The sequence below is a fragment of the Gorilla gorilla genome, chromosome X (genome assembly GCF_029281585.2).
Source record: "Gorilla gorilla gorilla isolate KB3781 chromosome X, NHGRI_mGorGor1-v2.1_pri, whole genome shotgun sequence".
Lineage (NCBI taxonomy): Eukaryota > Metazoa > Chordata > Mammalia > Primates > Hominidae > Gorilla > Gorilla gorilla.
In genome coordinates, this window is record NC_073247.2 from 10,794,781 (window position 1) to 10,812,802 (window position 18,022).

Sequence of the window (18,022 nt, forward strand, 5' to 3'; positions counted from 1 at the left end):
CATGTGCCACCATGCCCGGATAATTTTGTATTTTCAGTAGAGATGGAGTTTCTCCATGTTGGTCAGGCTGTTCTCGAACTCCTGACCTCAGTTGATCCGCCCACCTGGGCCTCCCAAAGTGCTGGGATTACAGGCCTGAGCCACCATGACCAGCCAGGCCCTGTTTCCTTCCTGCTGGGCATCAGAGCTTCACAGTCTGTCAAATGGGTGCCATGGTGACTTCTGTCTCCTGGGGAAAGGGGGAAAAGGGGAGGGGGAGGGGGAGGGGGAGGGGGAAGGGGAAGACGGGGAGGAGGGGGAGGGGGGAGGAGGGGGGAAGGGAGGAGGGGAGGAGGAGGGGGAGGAGAGGTGAGGGGGAGGGTGGGGGAGGGGGAAGGGGGAGGAGGAGAGGGGAGGATGAGGAGCGGGGAGGGGGACGAGGAGAGGGGAGGGGAGGGGGAGGGGACGGGGAGAGGGGGAGGGGGAGAGGGGGAGGGGGAGAGGGAGGGATGGGGGAAGGGGGGAGGAAGAGGGGGAGGAGGCCCTTGCTGCAAGCTGTCTCAGGTCGTAAACTCAAGTGACCTGAGGCACCAGGGGTCTGTCTTTGCAGCTGCACCCCTGGGTGGCTCCGGTACCAGCGCCCTACTCCTTTAATTAGACACCAGCGCCTGCTTATGATGATTGTCGGGGGCGTGTCAGGGCCTCGGGGGCCGGGAAAATAGAGACCCCTCGAGTAGATGACTTGAGTCTTTTGCTCCATCGTGGCACTGCCTGTCCTGCACACGCTGTGTCCCAGATGATGAGCTGGTCGGTGCTGGGTTCAGAGCTGGGCCATTTCTCTTTCCTCCGAGGTATCTGGTGATGCAGAGACTCTTTCCCCGCATCCCTCACATGAAGGACCCCATCGGTGACAGCTTCCAAAACGACAAGCTGGTATGTTGTTTTTTCTGCCTTCGGACGGGTCTGGAGGCGTGGTGGCCACTTGGGGAGGCCCAGGCGGGCGGACCACTTGAGGCCAGGAACTGGAGACCAGCCTGGCCAACATGGAGAAACTCCGTGTCTACTAAAAATACAAAATTAGCCGGGTGTGGTGGCGGGCGCCTGTAATCCCAGCTACTCGGGAGGCTGAGGGAGGAGGATCACTTGAACCCGGGAGGTAGAGGCTGCAGTGAACTACGGTTGAGCCACTGCACTCCATCTGGGCGACAAGAGTGAGATGGCCTGGACTAGGAGGCTGCACACCTGTCTGCTGGCGCTGGTGGGCGGCTGGGAAAAGCTGCAGGATGAAGGGAGTGGGGGGACACTGGGCTCCCAGCCCACCGTGATCACGGGCCGTCTCCGCACCCTGCACACCAGAGCAGAGCAGATTTTTTTTTTTTTTTAGATGGAGTTTTGCTCTTGTTGCCCAGGCTAGAGTGCAATGGTGCGATCTTGGCTCACCGCAACCTCCACCTTCCCGGTCCAAGGTTCAAGCGATTGTCCTGCCTCAGCCTCCCGAGTAGCTGGGACTGCAGGCACGCACCGACACGCCCAGCTAATTTTGTATTTTTAGTACAGACGGGATTTCACCATGTTGGCCAGGATGGTCTCGATCTCCTGACCTTGTGATCCCCCTGCCTTGGCCTCCCAAAGTGCTGGGATTACAGGCGTGAGCCACCGTGCCCAGCCCAGTTTTCAACAAGATTTTAATGATACCTGTGTCCCTAAGAGAAAGGAAGGGCAGAGGAAAAGGAGGCAGACATCTCTGTCAGATTTTTTTGTTTTGTTTTGTTTTTTGTTTTTGAGACGCAGTTTTGCTCGTTGCCCCGGCTGGAGTGCAATGGTGCAATCTCGGCTCACTGCAACCTCCACCTTCCCGGTTCAAGGTTCAAGCGATTCTCCTGCCTCAGCCTCCCAAGTAGCTGGGACTACAGGCATGCACCAACACACCCAGCTAATTTTGTATTTTTAGTAGAGAAGGGGTTTCACCATGTTGGCCAGGATGGTCTGGATCTCCTGACCTCGTGGTCCGCTCGCCTCGGCCTCCCAAAGTGCTGGGATGACAGGTGTGAGCCACTGCGCCCGGCCCAAAGTGCCGGGATGACAAGGCGTGAGCCACCGTGCCTGGCCCACAGAGCAGATCTGAGATGGGACAGGCCCCCGCAGATCAGGACGTGGGCTCTGTTATCTGGGGGTGGCCGACTCACCCTGCCTCCTCCTCTCGTCTCTGCAGGTGGTCTGGGAGGCAGGCAAAGCCGGCCTGGAGGAGTGTCTGGTGACTGAAGTACAGGTCGTGCAGAAAACTTGAGACTGGGGTTCAGGGCCTGTGGGGGTCTGCCTCAATCTCCCTGGCCGGGCCAGGCGCCTGCACAGACTGGCTGCTGGACCTGTGCACGCGGCCCAGGAATGGACATTCCTAACGGGTGGTGGGCATGGGAGATGCCTGTGTAATTTAGTCCGAAGCTGCCAGGAAGAACAGAACTTTGTGTGTTTATTTCATGATAAAGTGATTTTTTTTTTTTAACCCACTCACTGGTCCCTGTCTCTGGATTCAGTCCCATTCCTCCAACACTACTAGAGAGACTGTTTCCACTGTTTTTTTTTTTGGAGATGGAGTCACGATCTGTCTCCCAGGTTGGATGTCTCTGGATTCAGCCCCATTCCTCCAACACTACTAGAGAGACTGTTTCCACTGTTTTTTTTTTTTGGAGATGGAGTCACGATCTGTCTGCCAGGTTGGAGTGCAGTGATGCAATCTCAGCTCACTGCAACCGCTGCCTCCCGGGATCAAGCAATTCTCCTGCCTCAGCCTCCCGAGTAGCTGGGATTACAGGCACCTGCCACCACCCCCGGCTAATTTTTATATTAGCCGGTCTCGAACTCCTGACCTTGTGATCTGCCCGCCTCTGCCTCCGAAAGTGCTGGGATTACAGGCGTGAGCCACCACACCTGGCCTTTTTTCTTTTTTGAGACAGAGTCTCAGTCTGTCGCCCAGGCTGGAGTGCAGTGACGCGATCTCGGCTCACTGCAACCTCCACCTCCGGGGTTCAAACGTGTCCTGCCTCAGCTTCCTGAGTAGCTGGGATTACAGGCACCCGCCACCACACCTGGCCAATTTTTGTATTTTTAGTAGAGATGGGGTTTCACCATGCTGGCCAGGCTGGTCTTCAACTCCTGACCTCAAGTGATCCACCCACCTTGTCCTCTCAAAAGTGCTGGGATTACAGGCATGAGCGACCGCGCCCAGCCTCTGGTGTTTTATAACTAGCTCCTCCAGGACTTCTGAGAAACACATCACCTTTGCTGCTTTCCGAAGGTGCCAGATGTCCGGCCTGGCCTGTCTGTCCTCTCCGGCCCCCGGCTGTACACATGACCCTGGCTGCATGGATTTTTTTTTTTTTTTTTTGACACAGAGTCTGTCACCCAGGGTGGAGTGAAATGGAGCCATCTCAGCTCACTGCAACCTCCACCTCCAGGGTTCAAGCAATTCTCCTGCCTTAGCCTCCTGGGTAGCTGGGACTACAGGCACCTGCCACCACGCCTGGCTAATTTTTGTATTTTTAGTAGAGACGGGGTTTCATCACGTTAGCCAGGCTGGTCTCGATCTCTTAACCTCGTGATCTGCCTGCCTCAGCCTCCCAAAGTGCTGGGATTACAGGCGTGAGCCACCGCGCCGGGCCCGGCTGCCCGTCTCTTAGCCACCTTACAGGGCTTGTGTAGCCAGGTAGACTCTGATGTCCCTAAACATGCGGTGTTCACGCACCTTTTTACACACAGACGTGAGGAGCGGCCCACATCCGGCCGGGGCTCTGGGATCTGCCCTGGCAGGGTCAGTCGTGCTCACACCCCGAGGCCAGCCTGGGCTCTTTTCTCCCCACCCTGGCCTGACCTCTGTGTCCCCGCCCTCATTCCCCAGAGCTGGATGGATGCTGGCTTGACGTCTGACCCTCTCCCCAGGCCCTGTCTCCCTGTCGGGGTCTTCCCGACTAGGCCTCTGCTGGGTGTGAGGGCCAAACCGAAAACAGGGGTACCTGGAGCTGCAGGAAAGGAGGTGAAAGGAGGTATCAGCGTCGCCTGTGTGTGGCGGGGGAGGCCGGGCAGCCTGGCGCAGGAAAGCAGGGAGAAGGAATCCAGGAAGCAGGTAGGCTGGCAAGGAGGGAGCCCACCAGCCCACCTGCGGCCCCTGGGAATGGTCCCATCGTCTGCGGGTTGAACCTAAAACACGGAGCCCTGGATGCCCCACTGTAAATCCACAGGAAGGAACTATGATTTTTTTTTTTTTTTTTTTTTTTAAGACAGAGTCTCGCTCTGTCGCCAGGCTGGAGTGCAGTGGCTTGATCTCAGCTCACAGCAACCTCCACCACCCAGGTTCAAGTGATTCTCCTGCCTCAGCCTCCCCAGTAGCTGGGATTACAGGTGTGTACCACCATGCCCAGCTAGTTTTTTGTATTTTTAGTAGAGATGGGGTTTCTCCATGTTGGTCAGGCTGGTCTCAAACTCCCGACCTCAGGTGATCCGCCCGCCTTGGCCTCCCAAAGTGCTGGGATTTCAGGCGTGAGTCACCAGGCCGGCCCTTTTTTTTTCTTTTTTTGGAGACAGTCTTGCTCTGTCACCCAGGCTGGAGTGCAGTGGCACCGTCTCAGCTCACAGCAACCTCTGCCTCCTGGGTTCAAGCGATTCTCCTGCCTCAGCCTCTCGAGCAGCTGAGACTACAGGCACGTGCCACCATGCCCGGCTAGCTTTGTGTTTTTAGTAGAGATGGGGTTTCACCATGTTGGCCAGGCTGGCCTGGAACTCTTGACCTCATGTGATCCGCCCACCTCGGCCTCCCAAAATGTTGGGATTACAGGCATGAGTCACTGAGTCTGGCCCCCCACCACCCCCCCCTTGTTTTTTTCTGAGACAAAGTCTGGCTCTGTCACTCAGGCTGGAGTGCAGTGGCACAATCTCACCTCACAGCAACCTCTGCCTCCTGGGTTCAAGCAACTCTCCTGCCTCAGCCTCTCGAGTAGCTGGGATTATAGGTATGCACCATCATGCCTGGCTAACATTTATTTTTAGTAGAGACAGGGCTTCTCCATGTTGGTCAGGCTGGTCCTGAACTCCCGACCTCAGGTGATTCACCTGCCTCACCATCCCAAAGTGCTGGGATTACAGAGGTAAACCACTGAGCCCAACCGGAACTGTGATTTTGATAGTACCCACGAGGCAGGATTCTCTTAAAAACAGCTATGCCACCATGTATTATTGTCTATGAAGTTATCTCCAACACTCAGCTTGCTGAGAGCCTCAGCATTTCAAGATTGTGCAGGACTGGCCAGGCACAGTGGCTCATGCCTGTCATCCCAGCACTTTGGGAGGCCGAGGCGGGCGGATCATGAGGTCAGGAGATCGAGACCAGCCTGGCTGACACGGTGAAACCCTTGTCTCTACTAAATACACAAAAAAAATTAGCCGGGCTGTGGTGGTGGGTGCCTGTAGTCCCAGCTACTCAGGAGGCTGAGGCAGGAGAATGGCGTGAACCCGGGAGGTGGAGCTTGCAGTGAGCTGAGATTGCACCACAGCACTCCAGCCTGGGTGACAGAGTGAGACTCCATCTCAAAAACAAAAAAACAAAATTAGCCGGGCATGGTGGCGGGCACCTGTAATCCCAGCTACGTGGGAAGCTGAGGCAGAATGGCTTGAACCTCGGAGATGGAAGTTGCGTTGAGCCGTTATCACACCATTGCAGTCCTGCCTGGGTGACAAGAGACTCCATCTCAAAGAAAAAAAAAAAATCAAGGAGTAAACTTGTTGGTCTTTGAATTGTAACTTTGGAGAACCTCCCCGCCACTACCAAATTCCCCAAAGTCCAGTGTACCACGTAGGATTTCACTTGATCCGCTGAGGAAACCATGCCCCAATTACTAGGTTAAAATCTATTAAGTGCCGGGCACGGTGGCTCACGCCTGTAATCCCAGCACTTTGGGAGGCTGAGGGTGGATCACCTGAGGTCAGGAGTTCGAGACCAGCCTGACCAACAAGGTGAAACCCCATCTCTACTAAAAATACAAAAATTAGCTGGGCATGGTGGCAGCTGCCTGTAATCCCAGCTACTTGGGAGGCTGAGGCAGGAGGATCGCTTGAACTCAGGAGGCGGAGGTTGCAGTGAGCTGAGATTGCGCCACTGCACTCCAGTGTGGGGGACAGAGCAAGACTCCGTCTCAATAAAATAAATAAAAATAAAAAACTATTAAGTATCAGGAGTGAAAATACATCCAAGAGTGAATGAAGCAGTGACCACAGCTCCAGGCAGGAACTCGGAGCCCAGGTCCCCGTGGGTCGCAGCTGTTTTGTGGAGGGTGTGCAGGACCCACAAGGCTGATGGTGGAAGGTCGTTTTGCCACTTGCCTCTGGGCCGAGTCACGTGACCAAGAGGAGGGCTCACGGAGCTTTCCTGATCTCTGATATCATCGGGACACAAATGAGGGTTTCTACCTGGCCAAGTGCAGAGATGTAGAGTCTGCCTTTCGGGCCAGGAGCGGTGGCTCACACCTGTCATCCCACCATGTTCGGAGGCTGAGGCGGGCGGATCATTTGAAGCCAGGAGCTCGAGAGCAGCCTGGTAGGTAAACATGGTGAAACCCCATCTCCACTAAAAATACTAAAATCAGCCGGGTGTGGTGGCGCATGCCTGTAGCCCCAGCTACTTGGGAGGCTGAGGCGGGAGAATTGCTTGAACCTGGGAGGCAGAGGCTGCTGTGAACCGAGATTGCACCACCGCACTCTAGCCTGGGCGAGAGCGAGACTCCATCTCAAAAAACAAAGATTCTTTTTACTACGGCTGGGATTTCTGGAGAGCACGGGAGAGCCGGCGCTGGAACCCCAGGGCTATAGTCTCTGTGGCCCTGCCGTGCGCTGACACCAAGGCCCAAGGTTGGGCCCGGTAGAGATTCAACACGGCTTTTCTTGCCCCGCAATGAATGTTTGAGCAGAAAGAGCTCGAAGGAAGCTGTCGTGCCTCGCGGTGGGTACCCCTTGTGGTGGATTCTCACGGGTGACCCCGCGAACACACAGCTGCCACTCTGGGGACCCCGACCGACTCCACTGTTCATGTTGGAATGGGGGCTGGAGTGGCCCTCGCGGGCTACAGGAGGTGGAGAGGAAGGCAGGGTGTCACGCCTGTTTGTTTCCCCAAGATTCACGCTGAAAACGCCCGTCTCCCAAGTGATGGCGTTGGGAAGTGGGGGTCTTTGGGAGTCATGAGGCCTCATGGATGGGATCAGTGCCCTTACAGAAGGGACTCCAGAGAGCACCCTGGCCTCATCCATCATCTGAGGACACACAGGGAGAAGGCGCCATCTACAAGCCAGGAACTGGGTACTCAGCAGAGACTGCATCTACCATACCTTGGTTTTCTGGGACCTCCAGCCTCCAGAGCTGAGACATGTGGTCATACAAATGCTCTCAGAGAAGGTAAAGTGCAGGTGCCCTGGGGTCCTCCAGCATTTACCAGGGAGCCCGGCTACACTTCTGCCAGCCTTGGTTTCTACCCCCCCCGCCTCTTCCCAGTGGTGACCCTGCCCTCCGTGCCCCAGGGGGTGCTGGGGAGGAGGCAGCACCGCACGCAGACCGGGAACGTGGGCCAGCCACAGGGGCAGAGCGTGGCCCCAACTGCGTCCCGTGGGCCCAGCGCCCATCTCCAGGCCCCAGGCCGCCCTGTGGAGAGGTGCGCCGCCAGGCAGGAGGACCTCTGCGTCCTCTGTTTATTGTTTTGCAGCAGGAGGCCCAACATAGAACATACTCGCCAGTACTCGGCTGTGCAAAACAGGGGCTAGCGCTGAAGTACAAATGGGAAAACATGATTCTTTTGTTTTAAATAAATACTGAAAACGCGACTTGGGTCCTACAAGCATCTGGACTCTAGGTCTCAGTATTGGAGTGTCTCACCCATGGGCCCCACGCAGGGACGCCACGGTTCCCTCCCACCCCGTGCATCAAGACATGGAATCGGCTGCCGATGACTGGATCGCAATGCGCCCCTTTTCTAGAGCCTTCCCCGGCCGTCTACAGGCAGGATGCGGCTGGGGAAAAGACAACTGGAATTTCTCGAAGGTCGATGGTCCGCACGGTGGAGGATTCTACGTGGTTCTCTTGGTTCCCCTGGTGTGTGTGTGTGTGTGTGTGGAGGAGGCCGCGGCCCCTAGATCACCTTCTTGAGCTCGTCGTACAGGACCAGCACGAAGGCGCCCCCCATGCCCCGCAGGACGTTGGACCACGCACCCTTGAAGAAGGCCTTGCCCCCCTCGTCTCTGAAGATCTTCCTCCAACAGTCGACGGTGCCCGTGTACATGATGTCAGCTGCAACGACAGGGAGACAGTGAGGGCCTCGCCGCCAAGCTCTTCAAGACACGGACGCCACCTGCGCCCACAAAGACGTTTCACAGAAATAACACCCCAGACGCCTGAGCCACAGTTCTGATTACAGGAGGGATAGCTGAGGCTCCCCCAGCTCAAGCCCTCCTCCTAAGCCACTGTCTCAGGGAGGGCGGGACACAGGACTTCAGGCCCCGCCCTGGGTGTCCCCCATCTCCACCCCTGGGGTCCATGCAGAGAAGGCAGGATCGAGGGTGTAGGTGCAACCAGAGTTCTAGGAGGCGGGGATTCAGAAACTGCCGCCCGGACCATGAAACCCCAAAAAGATCAGCAGCCCATTGTTCAGGAAAATCCTTCCACACAGCCAGGTTACTTTCGGACACACTTTTGCTGTCTCACACGCCCTGGAAGTGCCTCCTTTGATGGTTCCTGACCTCCCACGGGCCCAGGGCAAGGAGCTTGGTTCCCCTTCCCGGCAGCAAGGGTCCCCCGCCCCCCGAGCCCGCGCGGGTACCTCCTTTGCGCCCGGACTGCATCATCATGCGCCGCCGCACCGTGTCGAAGGGGTAGGACACCACGCCGGCCACGGCCGTCACGGTCTGCGCGATCATCCAGCTCACCACGATGTGTGTGTTCTTGGGGTCGGGGAGCATGCCTGCGGGGGAACGGCACGTCACCTTCTCCAGCGCCTGCACGGCCACCCGAGACCAGGGTCGGCCCCCAGGGTGTGCTCACGGCCACCTGAGGTGGTGCCGAGCTCTTCCAAGACCACCAGTGCCCCCTCCACGCAGCTGCTCAGTGCCAGCTGATGTTTACAACACGACAGGTCGGGGCAGGGCCAGGAGGGGAAAAGGCCGCCTGCCACCTGCTGGAGCCCAGCAAGACAGTCCCAGAGGCCGGGGTTAGGCCTGTTTGGGGAAGAGAATAGGGCCCTGACCTTCTGAAGGGCCACCGTTACTATGGGAGTTACACTCTGTCCTCAAAATCCACATGCTGAAGTCCCACCCCCACCGCCACCCCCACCCCAGGACCTCAGAATGCAACTGTACTTGGATATAAGGTCTTTAAAGAGCTAAGACTAAAGGAGGCCAGTAGGGCGGGCCCTGATCCTACGACCCTAGTGTCCTTCTAAAAACAGATGAGGACGCAGACACATGGAGGGATGACCCTGTGAGGACACAGGGAGAAGACGGTGTCTACAAGCCAAAAAGAGAGGCCTCAGGAGGAACCAGCCCTGCCCACTCCTTGATCTCAGACGTCCAGCCTCCAGGACTCCGGGAGAATCAATGTCTGCTGTTTATAAGCCACCCAGTCTATGGTATTCTGTGATAGCAGCCTCAAATGGACTAAGACATCTCATCAGAAGAGGACACGAGGACACAGACACACACAGAGGGACAACCCTGTGAGGACACAGGGGGAAGACGGCGTCTCCAAGCCCAGGAGAGAGGCCTCAGGAGGAACCAGCCCTGCCCATGCCTTGGTCTCAGACCTTCAGCCTGCAGGACTGTGGGAGAATCAATGTCTGCTGTTTACAATCCACCCAGTCTATGGTATTCTGTGATAGCAGCCTGAAATGGACTAAGACATCCCATAAGAAGAGGAGATGAGGACACAGACACACACAGAGGGATGATGCTGAGGGCACAGGGAGAAGACGGCGTCTCCAAGTCCAGGAGAGAGGCCGCAGGAGGAACCAGCGCTGCCCACACCTTATCTCAGACCTTCAGCCCACGGGACCCTGGGGGAACGTCTGCGTGTTGAGCCCGTCTCTGGGACTTCGCGATGGCAGCCACACGTACCCTTGGCCGTATCGTACACGCCGAAGTAGGCCGCCCGGTAGATGATGATGCCCTGCACGGAGACGCTGAAGCCCTGGTACAGGCCCCGGATGCCGTCGGACTTGGTGATCTTCACCAGGCAGTCTCCCAGGCCTCGGAACTCGCGCTCTGTGCCTGACTTTCCCACGTCCGCTGCCAGGCGGGTTCTGGCGAAATCCAGCGGGTACACGAAGCAGAGGGAGGTCGCGCCGGCTGCACCGCCGGAGGCCAGGTTGCCCGCAAAGTACCTCCAGAACTGCGTGTGCTTGTCCACGCCCCCCAGGAAGATCTGCTTGTACTTATCCTTGAAGGCGAAGTTGAGGGCTTGAGTGGGGAAGTAGCGGATGACGTTGGCAAGGTTGCCCCTCCAGAAGGACAGCACGCCCTGCTCCTTGGGGATGCGGACAATGCAGTCCACGATGCCCTTGTACTGCTTGTCGGCGGCGATCTGCTTGCTGGCGTGCTGGACCTGGAGGACGCAGAGGGTGTTCAGACCGGACCCGGGGCCAACCACCCAGAAACATCCCAGCTACAGAGTGCATCCTTTTTTTGACACAAGTCACTCTTGTTGCCCAAGCTGGAGTGCAATGGGGTGATCAAGTGATTCTCCTGCCTCAGCCTCCCGAGTAGCTGGGACTACAGGCGCCCACCACCACGCCCGGCTAATTTTTTTGCTTATTTAGTAGAGACGAGCGTTCCACCATGTTAGTCAGGATGGTCTTGATCTGCTGACCTCGTGAGCCACCGCACCCGGCTCTTTCTTTTTTTAAAAAGACAAGGTCTCATGCTGTTACCCGGGTTTGAGTGTAGTGGTGCGATCTCACCTCACTGCAGCCTCCAACTCCTGGATTAAGCCATCCTCCCGCCTCAGTCTCCCGAGTACCCAGGTCTACAGATGCACAACCATCAAGCTCCACTAAGTTGAAAAATTACTTTTAGAGATGGAGTCTTGCTACGATGACCAAGCTGCTCTCAAACTCCTGAGCTCAGGTGATCCTCCCTGGGCCTCTCGAAGCGCTGGGACATCCCGCCCTGCTAAGTTTAAAAAAATTTTTTAAGCCGGGCACAGTGGCTCATGCCTGTAATGTCAGTACTTCGGGAGGCTGAGGTGGGCGGATCACGAGGTCAGGAGATCAAGGGCATTCTAACACGGTGAAACCCTGTCTCTACTAAAAATACAGAACATTAGCAGGGTGTGGTGGCGGGCGCCTGCTAGGGAGGCTGAGGCAGAATGGCGTGAACCCAGGAGGCGGAGGCTACAGTGAGCCGAGATCGTGCCACTGCACTCCAGCCTGGGCGACAGGGAAAGACTCCATCTCAAAAAAAAAAAAAAAAAAAAAAAAAAAGGTTTTTCTAAGATGTGGGGTCTTGCTATGTTACTCTGGCTGGTCTCAAACTCCTGGGCTCAAACGATCCTCCCTGGGCCTCTCCAAGTGCTGGGACACCCCGCCCTGCTAAGTTTAAAAAATTTTCTTAGAGATGGGGTCTTGCTATGTTGCCCTGGCTGGTCTCAAACTCCTGAGCTCAGGCGATCCTCCCTGGGCCTCTCAAAGTGCGGGGACACCCCGCCTGCTAAGTTTTAAAAATTTTCTTAGAGATGGGGTCTTGCTATGTTGTCCTGGCTGGTCTCAAACTCCCGGGACACGCCACCCTGTACTAGGTTTAAAAAATTATCTTAAGAGATGCGGTCTTGCTCTGTTGCCCAGGCTGGTCTCAAACTCCTGAGCTCACGCGATCCTCTCAATGTACTGCGACGTCCTGCTTCGTTAAGTTAAAATAATTTTTTTTGAAGTGAGGTCTTGCTGTGTGGCCCCGGCTGCTCTCAAACTCCTGGCCTCAAGCGATCCTCCCCGGGCCTCTCAAAAGCGCTGGGATCGCGGGCGGGACCGGTCCTTGCAGCCAAGCCTATTCATTCCCATCACCGAGCTGTCACTCGGAGTACAACGTTAGCAAGGACGTCCCGGCGGCAATGTTCCTAGGCATCATGCTACTTTCGATAAGCCTCTCCCAAAAGACAAAAAATGCATTGCTCTGGATCAGAATTGCAGAAATGAGCTAAGAAGGGGGGTAAGAACCACCAATAACCATATCCTGGTTATTCCAGGACACCTGCGGGCAGGCTCGTTGCCCTATTGGCCTTAGAATTACCCTTCACGGTGGAGGGAGCAAGAGCAGACGCCTGCCAGGCATCCGCCGGAAGGGTTGGTCCCAGCCCGGGGGACCCGCAGGATTGAGCTCAAGGTCAAGGCCCGCCAGCCGCAGGGTCCGTCCATGGGCCCTGCTCACCGCGCATGCGCCCTGCAATCCGTGCCGCATTTCCCCCCGCCCGCCGGGCCCAGTGCGCACGCGTGGACGTCGCCACGCCCTGCGGCAGCGGTCACGTGATGCGGCCCCCGGAAGCCGGCGGCGCGTGGACAAAGCGATCGCGGCCTTCCACTTCCGGCGCCCGCCTGCAAGGCTCTGCTGCCCACGTCCCCGCCCGACCCGGCCACTCAGTTCCGGTCCCCTAGTCCCCGGAGCGGCCGCGCCCGTGTCCCCACCTGCAGCAGCAGCTTGACCCGCTCGATCGGAGCCACGGCCGTCTTGGAGATGGCGGCGGCGATGCCTCCGGCCAAGAAGTCCTTGGCGAAGGAGATGGCCTGTTCCGTCATGGTGGCAGGGCGGGCAGCGGAACGGGCGGATAGCCGGCGAACGGGCGCGGAGAGTGAATGGAGGGCGTCGCTGGCTCAGCCCTGCCGCCGCCGGGACCGAAAGGACGGAGCGGCCACCGCGCAGCCGCTAAGGCGCCGACGCCACGCCCACTCTCCTCCCCCGCGCCTCCTCGCGCCGCGCCCATTGGCTGCGCCGCCCGGCCACGCCCCGCCCCCGCCTGCGTGCCTCGCCTCTGAGGGCTGCCGGGAATCTCGCTGCGTCCCGCCCCGCACTCCAGCGAACCGCGCCCATTGGCTGCGCTTCCCGGAGACGCCCCGCCCCGCACCCCTAGGTATGCCGGGAGCCAGGCCCCGCCCATGCGCCGTAGGGGCCGCTGGGGGTTCCGCGGTAGCCTTGACCTTGTGAAGGTCACGCCGCTGCCAGTACTCGAGCGGGCGGGAGGGCGGCTGCGGAGTGAGAAGCCCACCCTGATGCCCTGTTCGCTCCGACTGCGCCGACCGCTTTCTCCCGGAGGCCGCGGCGACCCCGCCGGGATGTGCGACATGTGGTGCCCCGACCCTTGACCCTTGACCTCCAGGCAGCTCCGACCCTTTCAACACTCTCCGGGGTCGTGCGTCGGGAGACCCCGGCCCCTGCCCGCGTACACCCGGGGAGCCCCGCGCGAAGCCTGCGGCGGCTTCCACGTGGGCGCGGCTCAGTCCCGCTGCCGATCCGTGACTCCGCGCGGCCCTCCGCGCCCGGCCTAGGTTGGTGGAGTGGTGATCTCTGGGCCTCCGTTCTTTGACCCCGCGGTGCCCTCCGCGGCGGGGCTGGGGGTTCCGTGGGCCGCGCCCACCCGCCCGGGCTCTCCTATTTCCCGGTGTCTGTCCCCGTGTCTGCCCGGCGGCGGCTGCGGCCGGGGTCCTCCTTCCCGACCTCCCAGTCCGCCCTGCCTCCCTCCCTCCCTCCCTCCCGCCTCCCTCCCTCCGTCCCTCCCTCCCGCCTCCCTCCCTCCGTCCCTCCCTCCCGCCTCCCTCCCTCCCTCCCTCCCTCCCTCCCGCCTCCCTCCTCCTCTCCCTTCCCCGCTCTCTCCCGCCCGCCCTTTTCTCCCCGTCTCTTCCTTCCCTGCTTGCCTTTGCTTTTTGCTGCTTTCCCTCCTCCCTCCTTTTTCTCCCTCTTTCCGTCTCTCCCTTCGTTTCCCTCCCTTCCTTTTTCTTTCATTTCTCTCTCTCTTTCTCCTTCCTTTCTTGCTACCTTCCCTCTTTTTCATTTTTTTCCTCCCTTCCTTTTTCTGCTTTTCTCCCTCCGCCCTTCCTCTATTTTTTCTTTGGTCCCTCCCTCTTTTTTCTCCCTCTTTCCGTCTCCTTCCCTTTTCCTCTTTCCTTCCCTTCCTCCCTTTTCTGCCTTTCCCTCCTTCCCTCTTTATTTCCTGTCTCCCTTCCTCTCGTCCCTTTCTCCCCTCTCTCTTTTCCGTTTTTTTTTTCTTTTGAGACAGAGTTTCGCTCTTGTTGCCCAAGCTGGAGTGCAAGCTCCGCCTCCCGGGTTCAAGCGATTCTCCTGCCTCAGCCTCCCAAGTAGCTGGAATGACAGGCATGCGCCACCACGCCCAGCTAATTTTATATTTTTAGTAGAGACGGCGTTCCACCATGTTGGCCAGGCTGGTCTCGAACTCCTGACTTCAGGGGATCCGCCCACTTCGGCTTCCCAAAGTGCTGGGATGACAGGTGTGTGAGCCACCACGCCTAGCTGTCTCTTTTCCGTTTTTTTTTTTTTTTTTCATTTTTCCTCTCTCCCTTTGCCTCTCTTTTTCTTCTTCCTTTTATTCTTTCCTGTCTTGGTCTTTCCTTCCTCTCTGTTTCTCCCTTTCTCCCCGTTTTCCTTTTTTTTTTTTTGAGATTGAGACTTGTTCTGTCACCGAGGCTGGAGTGCAGTGGCGTGATCTGAGCTCACTGCAATCTCTGCCTCTCAGGTTCTAGAGATTCTTCTGCCTCAACTTCCCAAGTAGCTGGGATTACAGGTGCCCGCCACCCCACCCGGCTTTTTTTTTTTTTTAAGGACAGATGGGGTTTCACCATGTTGGCCAGGCTGGTCTTGAACTCCTGACCTCAGGTGATCCGCCCACCTCGGCCTCCCAAAGTGCTGGATTACAGCCGTGCGCCACTGCGCCCCACCTCCTTTTCTTTTTTCTTCTCTCCTCCGTCTTTTTCTATCCTACCTCCCTGCCTCTTTCCTCTCTCCTCCCTCCTTTTCCTTTTTCTTCTCTCCTCCCTCCCTCCTGTTTTTCTCCATCATTCCCTCTCTCTTCCTTTCTTTTTCTCCCTTTCCCCCTTTGCCTCCCTCCCCTTTTTCTTTCCTGTCTCCGTCTCCTTTGCTCTTTTCCTCCCTTTCTCCTGTCCCTCCCTCCCCGCCTTCCTTTTCACTTCTTTCCCTTCCCACTGCTTCCTTTCGTTTCCTGTCTTTCCCTGTCTCTCCCTTTCTTTCCTGCCTTTCCCTGTCTCTCCCTTTCTTTCCTGCCTTTCTCCGTCTCTCCATTTCTTTCCCTCTCCTCCCGCTCTCCCTCTTTCCTCCCTTTCCTCCCTTCTTTTCCTTCCTCTTCTTCCCCTGTGTCTTTCTTTTTTCTTTCCTTCTCCCTTCCTTTTCTCTCCCTGTGTCTTTCTCGCTCTTGTTTTTCCTTTCTCTCCCTTGTGTACTGAGAAAATGACAGTCCCTGGCTGTGGGTGGGCAGGAGTGACCCGCCCCGGAGAGCGGGGTCACCCTGGGTGACTCCTGGGCGCAGCTGTGAGCCCTGCCTGAGGCTTTTCCTGACCTCTGGGGAGGGCGGCTCAGCCTGGGGCTGGAGGTTGGGGCCAGCTCTGGAGGCTGGAGTGGCTGCTGGGCGGCGGGACGGGTGTCTCAGAAGTCACTGAGGCATGGGTAGGTCTAACCTTGGGACATTGCTGTGGGGAGGGCTGTGGAGACCAAGCACATTCCTGAGGCTCTGCCAGGGCAGTGGGGGTGGACAGTGTCCCCTGAGGACCCAGGACCAAGCCAGGCTCGCTACAGGGGTCCTGGAATAGAGGACAGAGGCCGGGAGCGCTGTGGGTGCTGGGCAGGGGTGGGGAGTTTGCTGGGGGAGCTGCGCCTTACAGACCTGTGTTTGTTTCCCAGCCTCAGCGAGGCCGGGCTGGACGGGGCCCTGGTGCTGGTTTTCAGTGCCTCAGCGAGGCCGGGACCAGAGCTGCTATTTCCAGATGAGGCTGGTTCGCATCTGCTCTGGCCGGGGGCTCCAGGCCTGAGCCCTGGAACATGGCGTTCCCTTTCCAAGTCTGCAAAGCCTGTCTTAGGGGAGAGAAGAAGTTTCCTTCCACGCGGGTGGGGACGGCTAACCATGTCCAGACACTGAGACGGTGCTCTGTGTGCTCAGCCCTCAGCCTGCACTGGCTTGGTGGCTTGGTGACCCGCCAGCAGGGTGGTGCTGTCTGTGGGCTCTGCTCAAGCTCCTCTCAGAGCCAGGAGGATGCCCGCCTGCTTGGGCCTGGCACCCAGGATGTGCTTGGCAAATGCTTCTGGGATGGATGGATGGATGGGTGAATGGATAACGGATGGATGGATAATGGATGGATGGATGGATAATGGATGGATGGATAATGGATAGATGGATGGATGATGGATGGATGGATGGATGGATAATGGATGGATAATGTATAGATGGATGGATAATGGATGGATAATGTATAGATGGATGGATAGTGGATAGATGGATAATGGATGGATGGATGGATAATGGATGGATGGATGGATAATGGGTGGATGGATGAATAATGGATGCTTCTGGGATGGATGGATAATGAATGGGTGGGTGGATGGATGGATAGATGGATATGTTTGCTTGGCAAATGATTCTAGAATGAATGGATGGATGGATAATGAATGGGTGGGTGCGTGGATGGATGGATGCACTCTGTTGGCAAATGCTTCTGGGATGGATGAATGGTTGGATAATGGATGGATAGATGGATAATCAATGAGTGGGTGCTTGGATGGATAGATGGATGTGTTTGCTTGGTAAATGACTCTGGAATGGATGGGTGGATGGATGGATGGGTGGCTGGATGGATGGATAATGAATGGGTGGGTGGATGGATGGATGCGCTCGATCGGCAAATGCTTCTGGAATGGATGGATAATTGGATGGGTAATGGGTGGGTGGATGGATGCATGGATAGATGGATGTGCTCACTCAGCAAATGCTTCTGGAATGGATGATGGATGGATGAATAGATGGATGGATGGATGGATGGATGAATGAATTGCTAATTGGGGCTGTTTTTCCATACAGAGTGCTGCACGTGGGACTTAGCCTTGGACACTAACTCCTTTGCCCCTCGTATCTGGGTGGGAACAACACAGTCGCTATGCCTGACTAGTGCATGACCTGGGAGGCCTTTGGGGCCACACAGCCTCCCTGGGAAAGGAGGATCAGGTGGGCCTCACACCTGGGAATTGGAAGTGGGAGAGACAACAGCTGCTGGGTAGTGGGGGTAGAGCTGTGTCTCTCACCACCCTGCCCCTCCAAGGACCGAGAAGAAAGGAATGAGCCCCCATCCGCCTACCAGGTACCCATCCATGAGAACCCCTTCTCTGCCAGCATCTGATAAAATTACCTGCATGGCTTTAGAGATCACTGCTGCCTGACCAGCAGCCGCTCTCCTGGAATCTGTGTCCAGAAAGCCCCTTGGGGCTCAGAAAAGTAGGTGGGTTAATAATAGAAGTAGACGTGGGTTTTTTTGTTTGTGTGTTTATTGAGACGGAGTCTTGCTCTGTCGCCCAGGCTGGAGTGCAGTGGCGTGATCTTGGCTCGCTGCAATCCCTGCCTCCCAGGTTCAAGCATGTCTTCTGCCTCAGCCTCCCAAGTAGCTGGGATAGCAAGTGTGCACCACCATGCCTGATTTTTGTATTTTTAGTAGAGACAGGGTTCCATCCATCCATTCCAGAAGCATTTGCCAAGCACAGCCTGGGTGCCAGGCCCAAGCAGGCTGGTCTCGAACTCCTGACCTCAAGTGATCCACCCACCTCGGCCTCCCGAAGTGCCGGGATGACAGCTGTGAGCCACCGCGCCCCGCCCAGACGCAGAGGTGTTTTAACGGGAAGACTTCAGACTTCATCGGACGGCCGGGAAGGAATCAGAGCAGGGGTGAGGTTGGCTTCGTGCGGGGTGGGGTGGGGTGCCAGGCTCTGTGTTGGGTGGGGGCAGCAGCACATCTTTTGTAATTAATCAT

General features: G+C 57.2%; 2 protein-coding genes across 4 annotated transcripts in view; one reads left to right on the forward strand and one right to left on the reverse strand.

Moving 5' to 3' along the window:
* LOC129530049 (interleukin-3 receptor subunit alpha) overlaps nt 1–2,482 on the forward strand; it is a 40,840-nt gene extending 38,358 nt beyond the window's left edge. For all 3 annotated transcript variants that reach the window (XM_055376324.2, XM_055376323.2, XM_063702870.1), the window contains exons 11-12: nt 831–912; nt 2,192–2,482. In XM_055376324.2, coding sequence (XP_055232299.1) covers nt 831–912; nt 2,192–2,266 — 157 coding nt within the window. In that variant the 3' untranslated portion in view covers nt 2,267–2,482. The remainder of the gene's footprint in view (nt 1–830; nt 913–2,191) is intronic.
* Nucleotides 2,483–7,783: 5,301 nt separating this feature from the next.
* LOC129530050 (ADP/ATP translocase 3) lies at nt 7,784–12,965 on the reverse strand. The gene is made up of 4 exons (XM_055376325.2): nt 12,674–12,965; nt 10,116–10,602; nt 8,828–8,968; nt 7,784–8,298 (listed from the first exon to the last, which is right to left on the reverse strand). The coding sequence occupies exons 1-4, from the start codon at nt 12,782–12,784 to the stop codon at nt 8,141–8,143; spliced, it is 897 nt and encodes a 298-aa protein (XP_055232300.1). The 5' UTR covers nt 12,785–12,965; the 3' UTR covers nt 7,784–8,140.
* Nucleotides 12,966–18,022: the final 5,057 nt, after the last annotated feature.